Raw genomic sequence first — 20,482 nt, 5'->3', positions numbered from 1 at the left:
AGAGTGGGGCACGCTCCATGCCCCTCAATCATGACCACAAAGTTGAATGAATCCCATAGTGGCAAGAAAATGCAGCTTCATATAAAAGAAATATAGAATATAGCTAAACAGGCAAAGCAGGAATGAGTGGTTGAGGCTGGGTTTTTAAAAACAGCAAAATGTTGAAACAAGAAAAATCTCGAATAAACAACCTAACCTTATACCTAAAGCAACTAGAGAAAGAAGAACTAACAAAACCCAAAGTTAGTAGAAGGAAAGAAATCATAAAGATCAGAGCAGAAATAAATGAAATAGAGATGAAGAAAACAATAGCAAAGATCAATGAAACTAAAAACTGGTTCTTTGAGAAGATAAAAGTAACAAAATGTTGGAACTTCCCTGGTGGCACAGTGGTTAAGGATCCACCTGCCAACGCAGGGGACACGGGTTCGATCCCTGGTCCGGGAAGATCCCACATGCCGCAGAGCAACTAAGCCTGTGCGCCACAACTACTGAGCCCACGTGCTGCAGCTACTGAAGCCCGTGAGCTTAGAGCCTGTGCTAGGCAACAAGAGAAGCCACCGCAAAACAAGAGAAGCCACCGCAAAATGAGAAGCCCACGCGCTGAAACAAAGAGTAGCCCCTGCTTCCACAACCAGAGAGAAAGCCCGTGTGCAGCAGTGAAGACCCAACACAGCCAAAAACCCCAAAATGTTAAAAACTGAGTAACAGCCTGAAAATATATTTTAAACGAACCCCTTACAATCATGATTGCATGAATTGGTGATTGGAAACATTCATTTCTGACCTGCTTTTATTTTAACCAATATGCTATTTCTTTTTTTTTATTTTAATTTATTTTTATTTTTTTGGGTGCATTGGGTCTTTGTTGCTGTGTGCAGGCTTTCTCTAGTTGCGGCGATCAGGGGCTACTCTTCGTTGCGGTGCGCAGACTTCTCATTGCAGTGGCTTCTCTTGTTGCGGAGCACAGGCTCTAGTCGCGTGGGCTTCAGTAGTTGTGGTACACGGGCTCAGTAGTAGTGGCTTGCAGGCTGTAGAGCGCAGGCTCAGTAGTTGTGGCACACGGGCTTAGTTGCTCCGCAGCATGTGGGATCTTCCTGGACCAGGGCTCGAACCCATGTCCCCTACGTTGGCAGGTGGATTCTTAACCACTGCGCCACCAGGGAAGCCCCCAATATGCTATTTCTATCAGTTTCTTTTCCACAATTTATCTGAATGCACTGTCACCCCCTGTCCCTACCTCCTCCAATCGTGGTACAATTTCCCATGACCTAAAAGAACTTCCCTCTTTCTTCTCGGACTTTGCACACACACCCCGCCTAGGATGCTCGCTTCTACTCTACTCTTCACCTGGTTAACTCCAACAGATTTCGCAGGTGAGCGCTTGAACGCAACTTTGTGTGAGGAAACTTCCCTGCCTGCCATGCGCAGACAGTTGGCTGGAGATTTCCATGGGACAAGTCTAGGACATCCTTGTACGCATGATTTGAGGAAGCTTTTTCAAATATGGAGAACAACACTTTTTATTTTGTAGACTGTACGTAGAGTTGTACGTTTTCCAGGCGCTCTCTTGACTTATCCCAACATCCATAAGCACCAAATATGAACAACAAAGAAAAGGGTATCTTTAAACTATGAAGTGTTAATGGCTCAGAGTGCGTCACATATATTGGATTAATGTAGCCAACGAGCTATAAGGACAGAAGAGGAGGATAAGTCAACAAAGAGGTATGTTTTGGATGCTGAATCAAAAGAAACAAAATGGATTATTTTCTCTCTGAATCCTTCAAGGGGCTCTTAGTTTACGTATGGCCTAAGAGTTGTTTGTGTTTCTTTGAAAGGAATACATTTGTGATATTTTGTGAGATGATGAATGAGCTGGTGAGTACACAGGTGACATTAAAAAATGGATATTTTATACGGTTTAACAATATACAAGTTATCTTACCTGGGGGTTTTTAAATACAGCGTATTTTTCCTCCTTCTCCAAAAACAGCACTTTATTTTCTGTGTCTCTTGTCCAGTCTGATAAGACTTCAACAACATTTTCATGGTCTTCAAAAAACCTTTCTGATAAAACAAGGAAAAGCATTCTTTCAGACCCAAGACATCAGGGTTTCCAACAGAGAAATAAGCTGGTGTTGAGTTAACACAATGCTTCATACTTCTCATCAGTTTTTAGAAATTCCTAATTCTTACATGATGTCACATTGTAACATCTCTATTATGTGTATTCTTCAGTCTCAGGTCTTCAACTTATTTTCCATTAAAAACATGGCAGATGAACCTACAATGTAGCGATAATGGTCAGCCATTGCTCTTTATTTCATATTAGAATTTTTGACTATTTTAAATAGCCCCAGGTGCAGGTAACATCCTATATGGAAGGAGGCCAATTAAGCAATAATTGGGTAAACAACTTTGAATGAAATTGTGAGAAATTGTGAGATAAGTGATGAGTACTACAAAACATCACTCCCTAAAATGCTAAAAAAAACAACGTATTTTGGAACCAACCCTAAACCTTCCTTTAGAGAGCTTTCAATTCTCTATTTGACTCACAGAGTTGAAGAAAACTTCAAGAGGTTATTTCTGTGCAGACCATTTCCTCCAGAAAGATGTGTACCCAAAGCTTCTAAAACATGTATTTCTGTATTCCAACAGGCTCTCCCAGGAGACAATTGTTCTATGAGTGGTATTAAGAATGAGAAGTAACAGAGTATTTCTTTAATCGCTTTTTAGCTTTTTAAAAAAACTCAATCAACGTCTATCCACTGTCCTTTGCTCTTCGGGGCTGAGCCTCTTCCACTAGACAAAGTGTCAGACATTGAGTGAGCGGGCAGTGATGTGAGGCCCGCGGCAGAGTTACCCTAGAGTATAAAGAAGTAAACTTTAAAGAGACATCGGCTGACAGACACCCAGGCTCTCCGACCATCTGCTCAGCTTGCTAATCATGCGGTAAGAAGTATCCTCCTGTCACTTTCTTTCCCTTTTGGATCTGCTAGAGAAGGAGCAGCAATAATGCTTACATTCCCCAAGGTCCGGCCACCTGCTCCAATCCGAGTCTCTGCCACAGATAAATGAAGAGGCAAGCATTGAACCTGACCTAAGGGAAGTGATGTAGGGGGAGTCTTGATAGCCTTGAACCAAACTCTTCTTCACAATAGACCAAAACCCATAATAAAGCAAACTCACAGGTTTTTTGGAGTACAGCCAATTGCTGGAACTGGGACTTACCGATTTGTAGTTCTGGATATATTTCATAAAGACACCAGTCCACATTGCAGTCACAATGGGTTTTCTCAAAAAGGTTGTCTAGAACATCTCGGGCTAATTGCCGCTCATCCACCATCAGTGACTTCGTGCTGTTATCATTCATGTGCACCTTGACAACGAGCTGAGGATAAAGCCACAGGGCAGCCAGTAAATTCAAGCAACTGTAGAAGGCCACCCACTGAGGTTAAGGTTTCAATGCTGCTATCTCTTCTGCGAATTTAAGTAAGAAGGTGTCCCACAAACTCACTCATATGCCAAGCACTTGTTTAAGGTGCCAGGAATATAAACGTAGAGAAACCAGTTCACAAAAACAGAAATAAATACACAATAAGCGAAGTCCCTGCCCGGCTTTCAGAGACTCTGCATCCTGGTGAGGGAGAGAGAAAACCAACACAACCCAAGAAGTGCTGCCTGCCGGCCTCCCTGACATCTTTCTGTTACTTCTTCCGGTTCATCTCAGAGCCCAGAAGCGTTGCTTAGCTGAAAGCCGTGCCGGTACCTTTATAATAAATTCTTCTGTCCTGCTTAGCTGGAGTTGGGTCCCATTTCATGCAACCGGAGAGTTCTATGACACAGGTTAAGACTAAGTTGGTTAATCTACAATTCTTTGAAGGTCGGAAGTTGCAGAGTGACAGCGTCACCGAGGGGTCTTATTGAGAGGCAGGTGGTGTCACAGCAGGACATGTTTGAGATTAGAGGCGGACTAAGCCAGATCAATGTAGACTGAGAAAGCGCTATTATGGAGGCATGCAGGCAAATGAGTGACCTAATGCATTTTTCATTTGGTTAAAAAAAAATTTACTGCATTAGGTTCACAGTCAAATTGGTAGCTACCTTATTCCAAATCTGGACGGTTTGGTGTGAGAATTTACTCCTAAGGGCACAGGATTTCACTGATTTTTCCCAGACAACTTGTCAAGGTTATTAAAACTTCTGATCCCTAAGAGAGACCATGATTCTGATGTAACATAACAGAATTAATTCAACAACTAATCAGCTAGGGTTTGGATTTTCTTTGATACCTGTGTATTTGTAGCTTTTTTTTTTTTTTCGGTACGCGGGCCTCTCACTGCCGTGGCCTCTCCCGTTGGGGAGCACAGGCTCCGGAAGCGCAGGCTCAGTGGCCATGGCTCAAGGGCCCAGTCGCTCCGCGGCATGTGGGATCCTCCCGGACCGGGGCACGAACCCGCGTCCCCTGCATCGGCAGGCGGGCTGTCAACCACTGCGCCACCAGGGAAGCCCTGTAGCATATTTTTAATTCCGGCAGTTGTTAGTTATGAGTGCTACAGGTTATAACGGTGCTATCTATCCAGTCTTCAAAAGGAACAGTGGAAATGTGCCCATGAAGCCCACATTTATTAGACACTTATGTTTAAGGGAAGATTTTCCATAACTCCTTCTGGGAAGATCTACGTTCTTATTTTATTCTTTGCCAAGATCACTGATCCTCCCTGATTAAGTGGGAGTTAGCTCTAGTTAGAGTCCATCTTTGAGTGCCACACGGGAAGGAAGGGCTGCCTTTCCCTTTCCAGACCATCCCTGCCCAAACTCCAGCCTGCAGTGCCTGCACTTACTCCACAGGCTGCCAGCAGAGAATTCCCAGAAGCAACATCGTCAACCAGAATCCCCTGACACTCTTGCTTAAACTTCTATTCTAACTTGAAAAGAGAAGCATGAGATAGTTAGAGACAAGTTCTGCCTATTCTGTCTGTCTAAGGTTGGTCCTGGTTATTCACATATGAGGCTCATCATTATTTTTAAAAAGTGTTTAGATGGAGTGAAGAGAGAGGTCATACAAGTGGTAACATTTCTTCCTTCCCCCAAAGTTTGGGTTAGATTCTGAGCAGCAGGGAAACTGCCCCTCTGGTCCCACTCCCACCCAACTGGATCTTGAAGACAGTGTGTAGTTAACAGTGAAGAATGCAATTCCTGTGGATTTCTGTGCAGAGTTACTGAGAGCAACCAAGGGTGTGGATGGTGATAAGAATCTGGACGAAGAGCAGGCAAGGACCACAAGTCGAAGCACACCTAGTATCTGCTCTTCCCACACTTGCACACCTAAGACTCAAATGCAGACATCAGGGCAATAAAGGTGCATTTCCTCCTCCTGGAACCATTCAAATGAGACCATTATTCCAGGCTTGTCCAAAGAATACTTTTTTTCCCTTGAAAACCTGTAGCCCAGAAACGTCTAGTTGGACAGTTGTTTTTGTTGTATGTTCATCTTTTTTTAAAAAAATAAATTTATTTATTTATTTTTGGCTGTGTTGGGTCTTCATTGCCGTGCGTGGGCTTCTCATTGCGGTGGCTTCTCCTGTTGCGGAGCATGGACTCTAGGCATGCAGGCTTCAGTAGTTGTGGCACACGGGCTCCATAGTTGTGGCTCACGGGCTCTAGAGCACAAGCTCAGTAGTTGTGGCACACAGGCTTAGTTGCTCCGCGGGGCATGTGGGATCTTCCAGGTCCAGGGCTCGAACCCGTGTCCCCTGCACTGGCAGGCGGATTCTTAACCACTGCACCACCAGGGAAGTCCCTGTATGTACATCTTTTGATGTATTTAAAACAACAGGCCCAGGACATCCCTGGTGGCGCAGTGGTTAAGAATCCGCCTGCCAATGCAGGGGACAGGGGTTCAGTGGGGAACCTCTGGTCTGGGAGTTCCCACATACCACAGAGCAACTAAGCCCACGTGCCACAACTACTGAGACTGCACTTTAGAGCCCATGAGCCACAACTACTGAGCCTGTGTGCCACAACTACTGAAGCCTGTGCACCTAGAGCCCGTGCTCCGCAACAGGAGAAGCCACCGCAATGAGAAGCCCATGCACCGCAAGGAAGGGTAGCCCCGGCTCACAGCAACTAGAGAAAGCCCACACGCAGCAACGAAAATCCAATGCGGCCAAAAATAAATAAATTTATTTAAAAAAATAAAATAAAATAATGAAACAATAGGCCCAACTACTACAATGTCAAAGACCCATTCATCTGACCACAGAAATCAGACGTGGATGGTTGTGTGGAAAACAGAAATGCCTCAAATAGTGGAATGACCATGGCTTATTTTCTGTGGAAGGCATACCTGCTGCTCTCAGCTGAGGAATATTGCTATAAAGTAGTTACACATCCTAAGAAACACTACCAGTGTTAGGATTCAGAAGACAATCTTCCTGATGAAAAAATTAGTGATGTTTGACCACATTTCATTCTTGCTTAGGAATTCTTGAGAAACTAAAACATAGCTTGGTGTTTTGCTTTTAAAGAGAGAAAAAAAACTAAATCACATAATTTGACAATGATGCAATTATGAAAGGGTTGGGGTTTTTTTGGGCAGAAATTGCAAACTAAATTTAATCCATATGTAGTTACCAATGTCCACAATTATAAAACTTAGGGGAAAAAAAACAAGAGAAGGCTGATGACTTTTAGCAAGAAGAAATCATATTTAGTCTTCTTCACAGCTTTCTTCACATTTACAAGCTGAAGAGTAGCTATATACCAACACATGACACCCTAAGTCACAGTTAGGCGATTCGCAAGCTGAGTACTTTTCATATCAACACCATATGATATAGAGTAAAATGACTCAAGAATGAAAAAACTTCCCCTTTCTAATCCATCATAGTAAAGATTTAATGGTTTTTATCATTTCTTCTTTTTCTTTTGCAAACTAATAAATACAAAATTATCCCAGCCCTAAATCATTTGCAATATATACATTTTTGCTTCTATGATAAAATTTACAAATGGAATTGGTCTCCTGTGTCACAGAGCTTTAAAACAAAGAAACAAAATCAATGAGTGAATCCGATTCTGTTTCCAGTTCCAACAGCTTTGCAACACAAACTGTGTACATCGTTCTTCGTGATCCAACGTGATGTCAACACCCCACAGAATACTTGAGGGCAAAGTACTTCAGATAAACTTGATTCCATCCTTTATAAAACATGTTGTAGCTTATGTGTTAGTACATCTTAATTACTTTATTAATGGATGAGTATGACTCAGTTTTTGATGTTCTGTGCCACACAGCCTTTTGTTTTTAGAAATAAGTCTGGAGGGTCCTAAGTCAGAAAAAATATACACCTTAGCTTCTTAATTTTCTTTCCTCTCCCACTGATCAGAACTGCTTCTGTTTCACATCTGCTTTGTTGACTAGAGGCAGGCGGTGCTTTTTGCTACTGTTACAATTCACCTCAACTAAATTATGGCAAAGTTCTGTGGAAACACTGCTTTCTCCTCCTTGTTCTCTTCATCTCCAGTTAAGCAAACTGGCCAAATATGCTAGTTGTTCTACTTTATTTTTTATATTTTTTAAAAATGCATTTATTTATTTTGTCTGCGTTGGGGCTTCGTTGCTGCACTCAGGCTTTCTCTAGTTGCAGCGAGCGGGGGCTACTCTTCGTTGCGGTGCACAGGCTCTCCTTGTGGTGGCTTCTCCTGTTGCGGAGCACGGGCTCTAGGCCCACGGGCTTCAGTAGTTGCAGCATGCGGGCTCAGTAGCTGTGGCACATGGGCTTAGTTGCTCTGTGGCATGTGGGATCTTCCCAGACCAGGGATCAAACCCATGTCCCCTACCTTGGCAGGTGGATTCTTAACCACTGTGCCACCAGGGAAGTCCTGGGTTCTACCTTTTAATCTAAGAACCAACTTCTCTTTTCATTTATCCTCTGAGAGTATCTCCAACGTGGCCCCCATTTTATAAACCACCCAGTGGTTTAACATAGTTGAAATAATTATGAATTGTATTTTTACTCATTTTCTCTTGTCTTTTTATCTCCAAAGGGAAAGTCGGCAACCGAAGACAGCCCATCTTCCCCTGCCATCCATTTGTAACTTGGTTCAGTACATGTTTATCTACAGTGAGGTCTTGTGCTAGAGAGACGGCTATGAAACAGGTCACCCTGCTCTCATCCCTTCCCCTACAATCCACTTTCCACACAATGGCCACTACGATCTTTAAAAACCATATATTATCCCTTGTTAAAAACCCTCATATGGGGACTTCCCTGGAGGTCCAGTGGTTAGGACTCTGCGCTTCCACTGCAGGGGCCACAGGCTCAATCCCTGGACAGGAAGCTAAGATCCCACATGCCGCATGGTGCGGCCAAATGCTTTCCCACTGCACTGACAATATGTTCCAAACTCTTCGTCAGACCTGTGAGACCCTGTGACCCCACCTGCCTTTCTGCCCTCAGCTCCTCCCATTTTCCCTCCTGCTCAAGAGGTAAAGGGATCAACAGTATGGTGACAGATGGAAGCTAAATTTTGGGTGGTGAGCACACTGTAGGGTATACAGAAGCAGAAATATAAGAATGTACACATGAAACTTACATAACGTTATAAACCAATGCTACCTCAACTAAAAAAAAAAAAAAAAGATTCCCTTGGGCAGTATCACTCCTTCCGGCTTTATTTTCTTCATAGCACTTCTCTCCCCAGCTAGAAGTGAACTCTACACAGGCAGGGACCTCACCTGACTGGTTCACCTCTCTGTACCCCCAGCACCTGTTCTATGAGATGAGGATGCATCGGTAAAGAAAACACAAAACTCCCTGGAGGAGCTTCCCTGGGGGTGGGGAGGGGAGGTAGGCATTAAACAGGATAAACAAGTAATCTGGACAGTACGCTGTACGGGGAGGAAGGAAAGCAGGGGGAAGGTAAGGGATGTCAGGGGTGTGTGTGTGCATGGCACTGAACAGGTGACCAGACCTAGTGAGGGACAGAGAGAACCCACTGGAATCTGGAGAAGAGCTCTCCAGGCAGGGGGACCGCAAAGCACAAAGGTTCCAAGGCAGAGGCATGCCTGGAACATCTGTGGAGCAGCAGTGAGACCAGTAAGCTAGAACGGAGGGTGAGGGAGAGGGCTGGCAACCAGATCATGCAGGGACTTGATGTCGTTGTGAGGATTTGGGCTTTACTGTGTGTGTGTGCGGGGACATCCTTGAGCAGAGGAGGGACAAGAAAAGAGGTGGGAAGAGAATCACACGAGGGGGACTGGTCTTAGAAACATCGCAGTCCATGCACAGGAGCAGGAAAGACCATGGAGCACCTGCCACAAGTGCAGGCGGGTAGGGAGGCAAATGTGTTGGGAGCTTGTAGAACCTTTCTTTGGATTGCTTCTACTTCTCAGTGCAATGGGCTGAGAAAATGTGGGAGAGGAAGGAGGTATTGGAGATTTTCAGAGAGAGGACAAGGTGGAAGTAGTTTTCTAGGTTCGTGGGAGAGAGACTGGACTTGGAAGCTCAGGCAGCACTGAAGGCCCAGGCTGGATTTAACCAGGGGTTCACAGAGTGAGGACAAGGGGGGAGAAGGCAGCCGAGGATGTATCAGTTCAATAACCGACCGTAGAATGCAATCACACGTAGAGAATGGGGAAGAAAAATGATAAAAAGGTTCATGCATGCCTGAAATGAATGGAACCAGAATGATCTGAAAAAATTCTCATAGATGAACCTTGGAAGTCTGGATCCTGGAGTAGTCAAGGAATATTTATGAAATATCGATCAACATGTACTGAAATCCTTCATTCAAGGAACCATGAGAGGTGCTGCAGGAACATAAAATCTAATGCCCTGTATGAAAAGAATAATTCACCCAACTGTAAGTAAAAAGTTCTTAACGACTCTCAGCCACGGTATATGCTTCAGGAGTCGAAGTGAGACCGTTTATCTTTCTCTTAATTTACCTAACTAACTATTGTTAACACTTTATTATTAGGTAGATGCTTCTCCTGAGCTTAAATACATGTGTCTCTGATATAATACAATATACGTGTCTCCAGAAAAACCTATGCTCTACAGAAAAAGCACGATAAATTACAGGCTTATTGGGACAATAGGGTCGAGGCAGGTCACTCAAAACCTACGCCAACTTTGAACACACAGCTCTAGCCAAAAGAACATTTAGTATTTCAGGAGAGAACTTGGACATCCAGGGCAGACTGGGGGCTGCCTCAGGGGGTATAGAAAATGCAAAAGAGCAATCGTGGAAATGAGGTGATGCCACTAGAAGCTGAACTCTGACCCAGTTGACTCGCCAACTCGCCCCCAGAAGGGGGTGCCACCTGCCATTACCCAAGAGTGAGCAGAACCCAGAGTGCATCCTTAGGGGAGGGAGCCCTGGGGGTAGAGACTTGGAAACCTCCATATTTACACTAACGTAGGTACCCTATTTATCAATCACCAATGAGCCAAGTGAGGTCATTAAAAGAATCGTTTCTCTTTGTCCTTAAATTTAAAAAACTACAACTCATTGGAAAGCACCACTTGAAATTAAAATCTTTTTTAGGCTTAAGCATAATAAAAAGTCATTAATTTGACTGCCCCATGCAAAAGTGATTCATAATTTACCTTCTTGACCTTGGCCTCCTTCAGTTTTTCCAACGCTAGCTTAATTTTATCAGCCTTGGCCTGGGCTTCTTCTTCTTCCTGTAAAATGACAAGACATTCAACACAGTCCATTAAATAACACCAGGGAGTAAGTACCCTTGCCATCGTTAGTGTCTTAGTCACTTTATATTGACAGAAGGCTGTGTTATACAGGGCACCAAATTTCACATGATTGATTTTCAAAACTTAAGTAATTGTAACAGAAATCTTCAACCTGGAGATACAGAAGACAGTCACCCTTTATATCTTAGGAATAGTAACTGAAAAGATGAAATGATGACTCAGAGTTTCACATATTTAGTCTGCAAAAATCTCTGTTTGGCTCAAAATTGGGTCTAACCTGAGGAATCGATAGGTGAATCTCAAGGGATTTGAGCACTTCCTGCAATTATACACATTCTTTTGAATTAGTATGTGTTTTCTGGGATTCTTCGTTTTTATTAGATTCCTAAAGGGTCCTTATCTTCCCCAATCAAACTTAAACTTATAATTCACAAAAAAAACCAAAAAACCCACAACAAACTACTGACAAACACATGAGCAGGCAGAAAAGAGAGTGAAATATTTTATGAGCCCAAAGCAGACATATATCTTCTTATACCAGTAGTTCTTATATACTTTTTGAGCCACAAACCCCTTTAGGAATATGTTTAAAGCAATGAAGCCCATAAAGCTTCACATATGCATTGACTTTGCATAAAGTTGGGAACCACAGACTCCTTGACTTCTTCATGGACCCTATATTAAGAGCTTCTGCTCTTTAGAATGGCTGTTATCGAAGACAAGAGATAAAAAGTGTTGGTGAGGGCTTCCCTTGTGGCACAGCGGTTGAGAGTCCGCCTGCCGATGCAGGGGATACGGGTTCGTGCCCTGGTCTGGGAAGATCCCACATGCCGCGGAGCGGCTGGGCCCGTGAGCCATGGCCGCTGAGCCTGCGCGTCCTGAGCCTGTGCTCTGCAACGGGAGAGGCCACAACAGTGAGAGGCCCTTGTACCGCAAAAAAAAAAAAGTGTTGGTGAGGAAGTGAAGAAATGGAAACCTTTGTGCACTGTTGGTGGGAATGTAAAATTGGTGCAGCTGCTACGGAAAACAGTATGGCAGTTCCTCAAAAACTTACAAATAGAACTACCATATGATCCAGCAATTCCACTCCTGGGTATCTACCCAAAGGAAATGAAATCAATATCTTGAAGAGATCTACACTCCCATGTCTGTGGCAGCACTATTCACAGCAGCCAAGACATGGAAGCAACCTCAGTATCTGTTGATGATGAATGGATAAAGAAGATGTGGTGTAGATATACAATGGAATATTATTTATCCACAAGAAAAGGAACTCATGCTGTTTGTGACAACATGGATGAAACTTGAGGGCATTACACTAAATGAGATAAGTCAGACAGAGAAGGACAAATAGTGTATGATCTCACTTATATGTGAGAATCTAAAAAAGCTGAACTCATAGAAACAGAGAGTTGAATGGTGGTTGCCAGAGGCTGGGGACAGAGGAAATAGGGCGATGTTGGCCAAAGGGTACAAACCTCCAGTTATAACATGAATAAGCTCTGGGGATCTAAAGTACAGCGTGGTGACTACAGTTAACAGTACTGTATTATAAACTTGTTTAGAGAGTAGATCTTATATGTTCTCACCATATGCACAACACAAAGGTAATTATATGAGGTGATGAAGGCGTTAACTAACCTCGCTATGGTAATCATTTCTCAGTATATGTGTATCTGATCATCACGTTGTATGCCTTAAATCTGTACAATACTATATGTCAATTATATCTCAATAAAATGGGGGAAAAAGAGCCTCTGTTCTATATGGATCACCAATTTTCAAATAATTTTTATATAATAATCACACAATAGAGCAATGAATAGGATTTAATATTTGATTTATATTTCATATTTGTTCATTCAAAAGGCATTGTAGGGACTTTCAGGGTTACTAGGGTTGTATTTATGAATACTGATCATCACCCAGTACAACGAATGCAGAAGCCACAGGAAATAGAGCTAGGTTCTTACTGTAAAATATTTTTAAAGTGGCTCACTCTAAGAAAAATCCTTAAAGCGCTCTTCTTGCATGGATGAGAGATATGAGTTAACGTCCCACGTAATGACAATATGAACTTCCCAGAAATCTATTAATATCAAGCACTCATCACCTACCCGCCCCATAACACCCCTCCCAACTATGACCTTACACGTGATACATAGATACCTTTGCCCTACTGAATACGGCTGCTGAATTCAGCAAAATTCCATTTAGTTCAATTCTGAAATATGTAAGGAATGCCTTCTATTCTTTATGTACTGGACTAGGACCAGGGACACAGAAATGTATACATCACTTCCACAGTTCATACCAAGTTAATAAAACATGACCCCAAAAGGTTGAGTATTATCAGGGAAAGTTGCATACAAATACAGATTTTAGCCAAACTATAACGATTCCTGAATATGGCCCTAATATGTCCTTTATACACACCAATGTGTCCTTTTACGGAGACTCTGGCTTTGCAATGAACACATCTGGGATTCTTGTTTCTTAGAGTCTCAGAGCTCTGGGCGTACAAACTTAAATGTAAACGCCACTCTGAAGAAGGTCAGAGATCTTGGGTGGCAGAGGTCAAGAGTCCTGACCCCACGGACTTACCTGAGAGAGAGGTTCAGGAGCGGGTGGTGGCAAAGGAAGGTCTAACATGGGATCAGCTGGTGGAGGAGGTAAGTCATCCTCATATTGGTTAATACTCGGTGCAGCAACATTTGCTGTGTAACCAAGAGAGGCTGCACCACTGAAACTTGGTATATCCAGAGATGCTGAATGAGGTCGGCTCTGAGAGGACTCCTTCTGGGCCTGGATTGTCCTCTGCTCAGCTTCTCTTATGTCTGCTACCAGATCCGCCATGAGAGCATCTAAATCTTGGTCTTCCAGTGCATTTAAGGACTCTGATAGGGAAAATCACATTAATGGTCAAGACAACAATTTGTACCTAGAAAAACTTAACGAAGGTCATTTTAAAGAGTACATTTGAGTACTGGTTGCAAGGGGCTGGGGTGGGGGAAATAGGAAGAGGTTGGTAAAAGGGTATGAGCTTTCAGTTATAAGGCGAGTAAGGTCTGAGGATCTAAGTATAACATGATGACTACAGTTGATAACACTGTATGGTATAATTGAAATTTGCTGAAAGAGTAGAACTTAAATGTTCTCACTAAAAAAAAAAAGAATAGGTGAGGTGATGGATGTGTTAACTAACTTGATGGGGGAAATCCTTTCACAATGTATATGCACACCAAATCATCACACTGTACACTTTAGATATCTTACAATTTTGTCAATTAAACCTCAATTGGGACTTCCCTGGTGGTGCAGTGGTTAAGAATCCACCTGCCAATGCAGGGGACACGGGTTTGATCCCTGGTCCGGGAAGATCCCACGTGCCACAAAGCAACGAAGCCCATGCGCCACAACTACTGAAGCCCGCGCACCTAGAGCCCGTGCTCCGCAACAAGCCCCTGCTCACCACAACTAAAGAAAGCCCGTGTACAGCAATGAAGACCCAACACAGCCAAAAAAATTAATTAATTAGCTTAAAAAAAACCTTAAAAAAAAAGCTAAAAAAAAATCACTTCCCTCCCAAAAAAAAAAAAAAAAAAAGAGAGAGAGAAAGAAAGAAGAGAAAAGGAAAAAAATGGGGGAATGTCTTCCCTACATTGGGACCTCACAGGTCAGCTATAAAGTCAACTCCAAGCACCTAATTAGATGCCTAAGTAGAGAATTCTTGTACATTCTCGTGCAAGGTCTTAGAGTTTTAGAAAGTAGGGGAGGGGAGAGGCTGGAAAATTCTCCCCAGGTCTTTGGAGGGCAGACAGAGCACCACTGATAAATATACTTGGAAGAAAGTAGGTCTCCACCAACTGGGATTTATTTAATACGCCTTGAGACTTGGGGTGAGGGCAGAGTTTCTGTGGGCACACCATCCAACTATAGGAACTCTCACGTCACAAAAAGAGCAGTTAATGATAAATATTTAATAGCAGGAAATAAAGCACCAAGGGGGTTAAGGAATGAAAAAAAAATTTTTTTTAATTGGGATTAAGTGGTAAAGACTTCACAAGACAGTGAGCTGGGAGTTAACTCTTAAAGGAAAGGGCATACCCGAATTTTCAGAGTGAGGGTGAGGGAGGACGATTTTCACTGGAATTTCTTCCACGTGAGAGATTACTGTGGAGATAAGACCTGGGATCCTGAAAGCTGATTAGAGCACGTGGCATACAGGGAGCCGTGGCCGTGAGTCGTGTTGCTACAGCACTTTGTCCATCAGGCAGTCACCGGATGGTGAGTGTGATGAACAAAGTATGGGCAAGGTGGAAGTGATCATGAGGGGGAGAATTCTAGCTGCTGTGTGCAGCGTGAACTGGATTGAGGAAATGCGGGCAGGGGAAATGAAGCCCTCTCAGAAACAAATGAGCAGAAAGCATGGTGAAATCATTTACTGCCAAACATCATCAGCATAAACACCATGTAGCATATTACATTAATGCCAATAGTTCTATGTACAGCACTTGGACTGAAGTTTGGATCTCTTAACCAGGTAAAAAGCATTTTCCTTCTAAGCCACCGCTGTTTTGCATATAGCTTTTCATAAAATTAAGTGAAATTTTTAAAATCTCAGAGAAAATATGTGTAGAACTAATGAAGTATATTCCTAATTTTCTAGTGTCATCAATTACATTGTGACTGTAGACACACAGCAAATGATTTTAATCCTTTATAAAAATTTTAGGGACAAAATTCCCACAGTAACACATATAGTAACAATTTCCAAAGCAAATCATAATCCTCAACATACTGGTATGGGATTGAGTGATAAAGAATTGGGGATTCTGTTCAGAAGTTTATCGTTAACTCTCCAAATAACTTTGGGTGAAGTATTTTTTGACTCATTTTAAGCAATGTTTTAAGGGAAGACAGTAGAAAAAAAAATCTATTCCTATTGTAATTCCCAACAAATTTAATTTTCAGTACATATCAGTACTTTTTTAATGGTCTTGTCTCCTTAATGACACGAGTTTCTTGTTAGTGTCTTTTAACATGACTATGTTTATGTATTGCTGGGTTTCTTGGATTCTGACATTTTCAGTAATTTTTTGATACTAGGTAATAAGTGCTTTGAAAGCATTAGTTGAGCTTACTACAACTAAATTACTGATTAAATTTTAATGGAACTGATTATTCAGCTGTTATGAGTGTGTCAGGCAAATCTGCACTGTTCATATATGCAAGTATATGTTCTCTATTAACGTCATAATTTGACAAAAGCGTGTTGGTTTTCTGAAACTTCATGAATGTTACCATCATTCCATGTTGCAGTGGAAACGACTGACAGAAATAATAAGTTTATATGGAAGATAGAAAAGAGAGTGGGAAAAAGAGGAAATCAGAAGAGATGTACTATAATTTATCAAGATACAGTTATTCGAACCTTAAGGTTTAATCTAAAACTTACTGAAAATGACAGAAACAAAGGAACCCAGTGAGTGATGCAAATAAAACTTGGAACTCTGGATTTCTGTAACTAGGCTTCTCTATTATTTTGTTCTTTATTCTTTTGGTTGGCACTGCAAGTCTTTGGAAAATCTTTTCCAAGAGTTGCAGTGAATTCTCATTAATTTGGAAGCAATCACTTCAAGATTCATTGCAATTTGAGTAGCACATGGGCTAAAGATTGTCAATGCACTAAGTAGGAAGAGAGATTTTTGTTAATAAAATATGACAAACTTCAGGGGACTAAAATGTCAAATAGACCAAATATACTATATTATATATTAAATATATATTAATTAAAATATATTTTGAAGCATCTATTCATATATTCTCAATCATTATGAAATGGGCAGTTCATTAATATCCTCGAAGGGACATTTCCTTATTAATATTTTCTTATACTACTTTACCTTATTACTGTAATGGCTTAGGAGTAAGAAGAAACTCTGTTTTTTTTTTTAAAAAAAATTAGAAAGCTTTGAGACTTTCAGCAAATACAGGATAGTGTTCCTTTTCATTACAGGCAAAAATATCTTCTTGGCCTCTCAATTCAATCCAAACGGCAGTACTCAATCTGAATGAAATCCAGGACTTTAAAAATTATACTTGTCATGATGTCCAAGTTCCTTAAATTTTGTTTTCAGATTACAGTTGTGTACAGATTTTAGTCATTGTTATCATTTCAAATTACTTAAGAAAAGAAAGGATACTCACCATTTAAATCCTTAAACCCCACACTGTAGTTAAATTCAGCTCTGGGCAGTTTAGGTTCTGGAGGAGGGACAGTGTCGACTCCTAAACTCTGTGAAAACGGATCCCAACCCCCAAAGTTATTCATGATACTAATATTTTTGCAGTGCACTTTAATCATTAAGTAAAGAATCATTTGCTGCTTATACATATTCTCTTTAAATATGTTCTCTAAAAACTGTATTCTTACTTGAACATGCTTTAGGTGATTTTTTTTTTCCTACAGAAAATGACAAGTTAAATTATGACAAGTTAAAAATGACAAGTTAAAAATTATTCTAGAAGGTACATCTTGAAACAAAACAGGTCAAATGATGAGAATGAGGTTGTTCATTTTTAGAGACAACAAAAAATTTCCAGGAATGAAGCATTGTGACCCATACACTACACACAATTCTTAAGGATTTAAGTTATGACATCAAAGAAAGGAATTGTTTAGTCACTTGAAGATAAGAGCTGTTTCAGGATGCAATCTGTTATTTACACAGTAAAATGTTAATGCTGTTACTCTTATTTAATAAAATTTGTTAAAAAGAAATTAAGCCACAATAAGTTACTAATTTTGTAAATAACATTATTTTCTAATTGATAAAGTGACTGCTTGTATGATTTAAAAGCTAATATTTAAAAATATTTTTACATCCATAGTTTGAGAAGTGATTTCACCTGTTCTTAAACGTGAATGTTTTCATGACAATGAGTACATTCTTTGATATTAATTTGATTTGGTAAGTAATATCCTTGTTCATGTCTTAAATTTCTGAAGGAAACCAATCATTATAGGTTTGAGAATAAATTAATGAGATATCATCAGTTATATGTAGGAAAAAAAAGGCCATTAATCAAGAAGAAGTTAAAAAAAAAATGAACCCAATCAAGTTAGAATCAAGGATAAAATGTAGGGAAAAGTGACTGCAGCTCCAGAATTCATTCTAAAAACCGGAATGAACTTGCAAAAATTGCCAAGAAAGGGGGAGGTTGATGGAGAAACTACGGGGCAAATACCAGAAAAAAAAATTTAGTGAAAGGAAGTACAAAAAAATTCATTAACTAGTTGGTTTTTAAATGCTATAACTGGGAAGTATAACATCACAATTAGGGTTGCCAACTCATTTTTTCCTCAGGAATATAATTTACTAGGCTACTTACAGAAATTAGAAGTAGTTCTCTAACAAAACATGAATGCATGAATGTGTAACGTAACAGGCTTTGAGGAAAATACAGAGAGAGGGAAAGGAGAGAGAGGAAACCGGTTTTAGGAAGGAACTCCTTCAATCACAGCTTTAGCCAAGCAAACCCTGTGACCCCACTCACCTGAGCGCAATAAAGAAAGATCAAAACCCAGAAAGGCCTTCAGTGAAAGCAGGTCCAAGACACTCTAAGGGGCCCTCTTCTTACTCTTGAATTAGAGTAACAACACTCAACTATGAAAATCCCAGACTCTGACCAATCAGAATAATCATTCCTCTATGGAGCAGAAGTGAGTGAATGGACAAAGAGACCACAGATGTTCATTAAACCCTCCCCCTTCATGGGAGGAAAACGGTTCTCTGATTTATAGCAATGTGGCTTCCATCCTAACACTCCTTGGTTATTAGTCAGCACCCTTTTCTCTAAGCCTGTCGTCTCACATTTTGTCTCTTCTTTCATAGAATCTAAACCTTCTTGAATTTTATACAGAATATAAAGTAGATGCTAACTAACATTGATTTATTTTTCCTAAAATAAATACTTAAAAAAAAACGTAGATTATTCTCCATTTACTTTGTAGAAAACTTTAAGATCCCTATCATATTGAGGAATACTGGATGATTCTTATTTTAGTGCTTTATGCAGAAAGTGATGAGCTGACTAGTCTTTCTATAAAGGTAACTGCAGGGGAAATTGTTTAGTGGTAGTGGTTGTGGAAGGTTTGCTTGGGGAAAATTCCTCCACTGGCTAAATATTTGAACACGATGAGCATGAAAATTGCCATAATAGAATGTATGTGTGACCCAGGCATTCAATTAACTGAACTCAGAAGGGTATAAACAGGGAAAAAGGTTTATTTTCTCCCCTACTACTGTTACATCAGGAATATATAATATTGTCAATTTCCAGTCTTTTTAAAAAGATAGCTCTTGTCATATTAAAATCAAATTCTGTAACCCCATTTTTTTCTTTTAATGTTTTTTACTTTGAAAAATGTCAAACAAGAAGGTGAAAAAATAGTACAGTGGACAACTATATACCCTTCGCCTACATCCATTTAACCCCATTTTTTTCTCATTTGAAAGTTAAGGAAGGGAATTTACCTGGGTCAGGAGATCCATCTCTCCCAGCAAATTGCTGAACATTTGGTCTATATCTTCGTTTGACTCACCCATCTGAAAAAGGAAGAAATCCAGTTATAAACAATGTAATAAAAGTCTGGGGCTTCCCTGGTGGCGCAGTGGTTGAGAGTCTGCCTGCTGATGCAGGGGACACGGGTTCATGCCCCGGTCCGGGAAGATCCCACATGCCGCGGAGCGGCTGGGCCCGTGAGCCATGGCCACTGAGCCTGCGTGCCCAGAGGCTGTGCTCCGCAACGGGAGAGGCCACAACAGTGAGAGGCCCGCGTACCGCAAAAAAAAAAAAGTCTGATCCCCAGATAACTGTCCCATCTCTCTCTTTTCCCCAAAAGCCCCATAGACAGGCAAGTAAGTCAAGAAGAGAAGGTTGTAGAGAGGGAGGTGCATTTCACCCTGAAATTCCATGCCTGACGTCTCTGCAATTTGCTTGGTCCAAGATTGAACGGAACCCTAGTAACTGTCTCAGACCAACAACTGGACTCTTTTTCCAGATGGAACTAGTCTCTTTGGGGCCAAGTGGACAACATTCAGGAATTCACATCACCATAGGACACCCTGATTGGAAAAGGAGAAAGCCTCAGGCCACAGGTGATGGCATCAGAGTCATGTAGAACTTCATTTCCATTTAAAAACCTACCCCAAAATGATATGTCAGCGGTAAGATTATTCACCAAACGATTCCTTGCTTTACAAAGTTGTCTCTGAAACAGCAGCTTCTGGCACATTTATTTGGAAATTTTAGAACTGAAATGGCCACACAATCAAGTGATGAGAGATGGAAATAAAGCAAGTTTTACATTATAATCTTTTCCTACTTAAGCTGAGTGAAAGAACTGTCCAAGAGAGGAAGAGTGTTTCCATAAAGTCAGGTGGGGACACCCTGGGAGGTGTAACTAGTCGCTCTCCTCCTGACATCACTGGCAAAGCTGGATTAGGACATTAGGAGACATGATTATGAGGCTTAATGAGTAATGTGTTGTTTAGCAAAGGGACTCAACGGCTTCATCTGTAAGACGAGGAGTTTGCCGCAATTTCTTAGGGTCCCAAATGCTCTAAAACGCTAGAAGATTAGTACCAATTACAGCTCAAGCTAAGAAGTCTGGTGAGTGCAGCATGTACTATTTAAGCCAAACAATATTTATATGTATGTATGTGTGTGTTTGTGTTTTAATTATTTTA

The 20,482-nt window shown here is 41.1% G+C and overlaps 1 protein-coding gene across 2 annotated transcripts in view; it reads right to left on the bottom strand.

The window, feature by feature from the left end:
- Positions 1–20,482, bottom strand: part of APBB1IP (amyloid beta precursor protein binding family B member 1 interacting protein) — a 103,173-nt gene that overhangs the window by 40,864 nt on the left and 41,827 nt on the right. For both annotated transcript variants that reach the window (XM_033439260.2, XM_004275886.3), the window contains exons 3-8: positions 19,268–19,339; positions 16,938–17,025; positions 13,332–13,624; positions 10,626–10,703; positions 3,238–3,397; positions 1,949–2,070 (exon numbers count right to left, since the gene is read on the bottom strand). In XM_033439260.2, coding sequence (XP_033295151.1) covers positions 1,949–2,070; positions 3,238–3,397; positions 10,626–10,703; positions 13,332–13,624; positions 16,938–17,025; positions 19,268–19,339 — 813 coding nt within the window. The remainder of the gene's footprint in view (positions 1–1,948; positions 2,071–3,237; positions 3,398–10,625; positions 10,704–13,331; positions 13,625–16,937; positions 17,026–19,267; positions 19,340–20,482) is intronic.

This window comes from Orcinus orca, chromosome 2 (assembly GCF_937001465.1).
Source record: "Orcinus orca chromosome 2, mOrcOrc1.1, whole genome shotgun sequence".
In the NCBI taxonomy this organism is placed as follows: domain Eukaryota; kingdom Metazoa; phylum Chordata; class Mammalia; order Artiodactyla; family Delphinidae; genus Orcinus; species Orcinus orca.
Note: the sequence above shows the minus strand (reverse complement) of the source record. Positions and strands in the feature narration are given on the sequence as shown.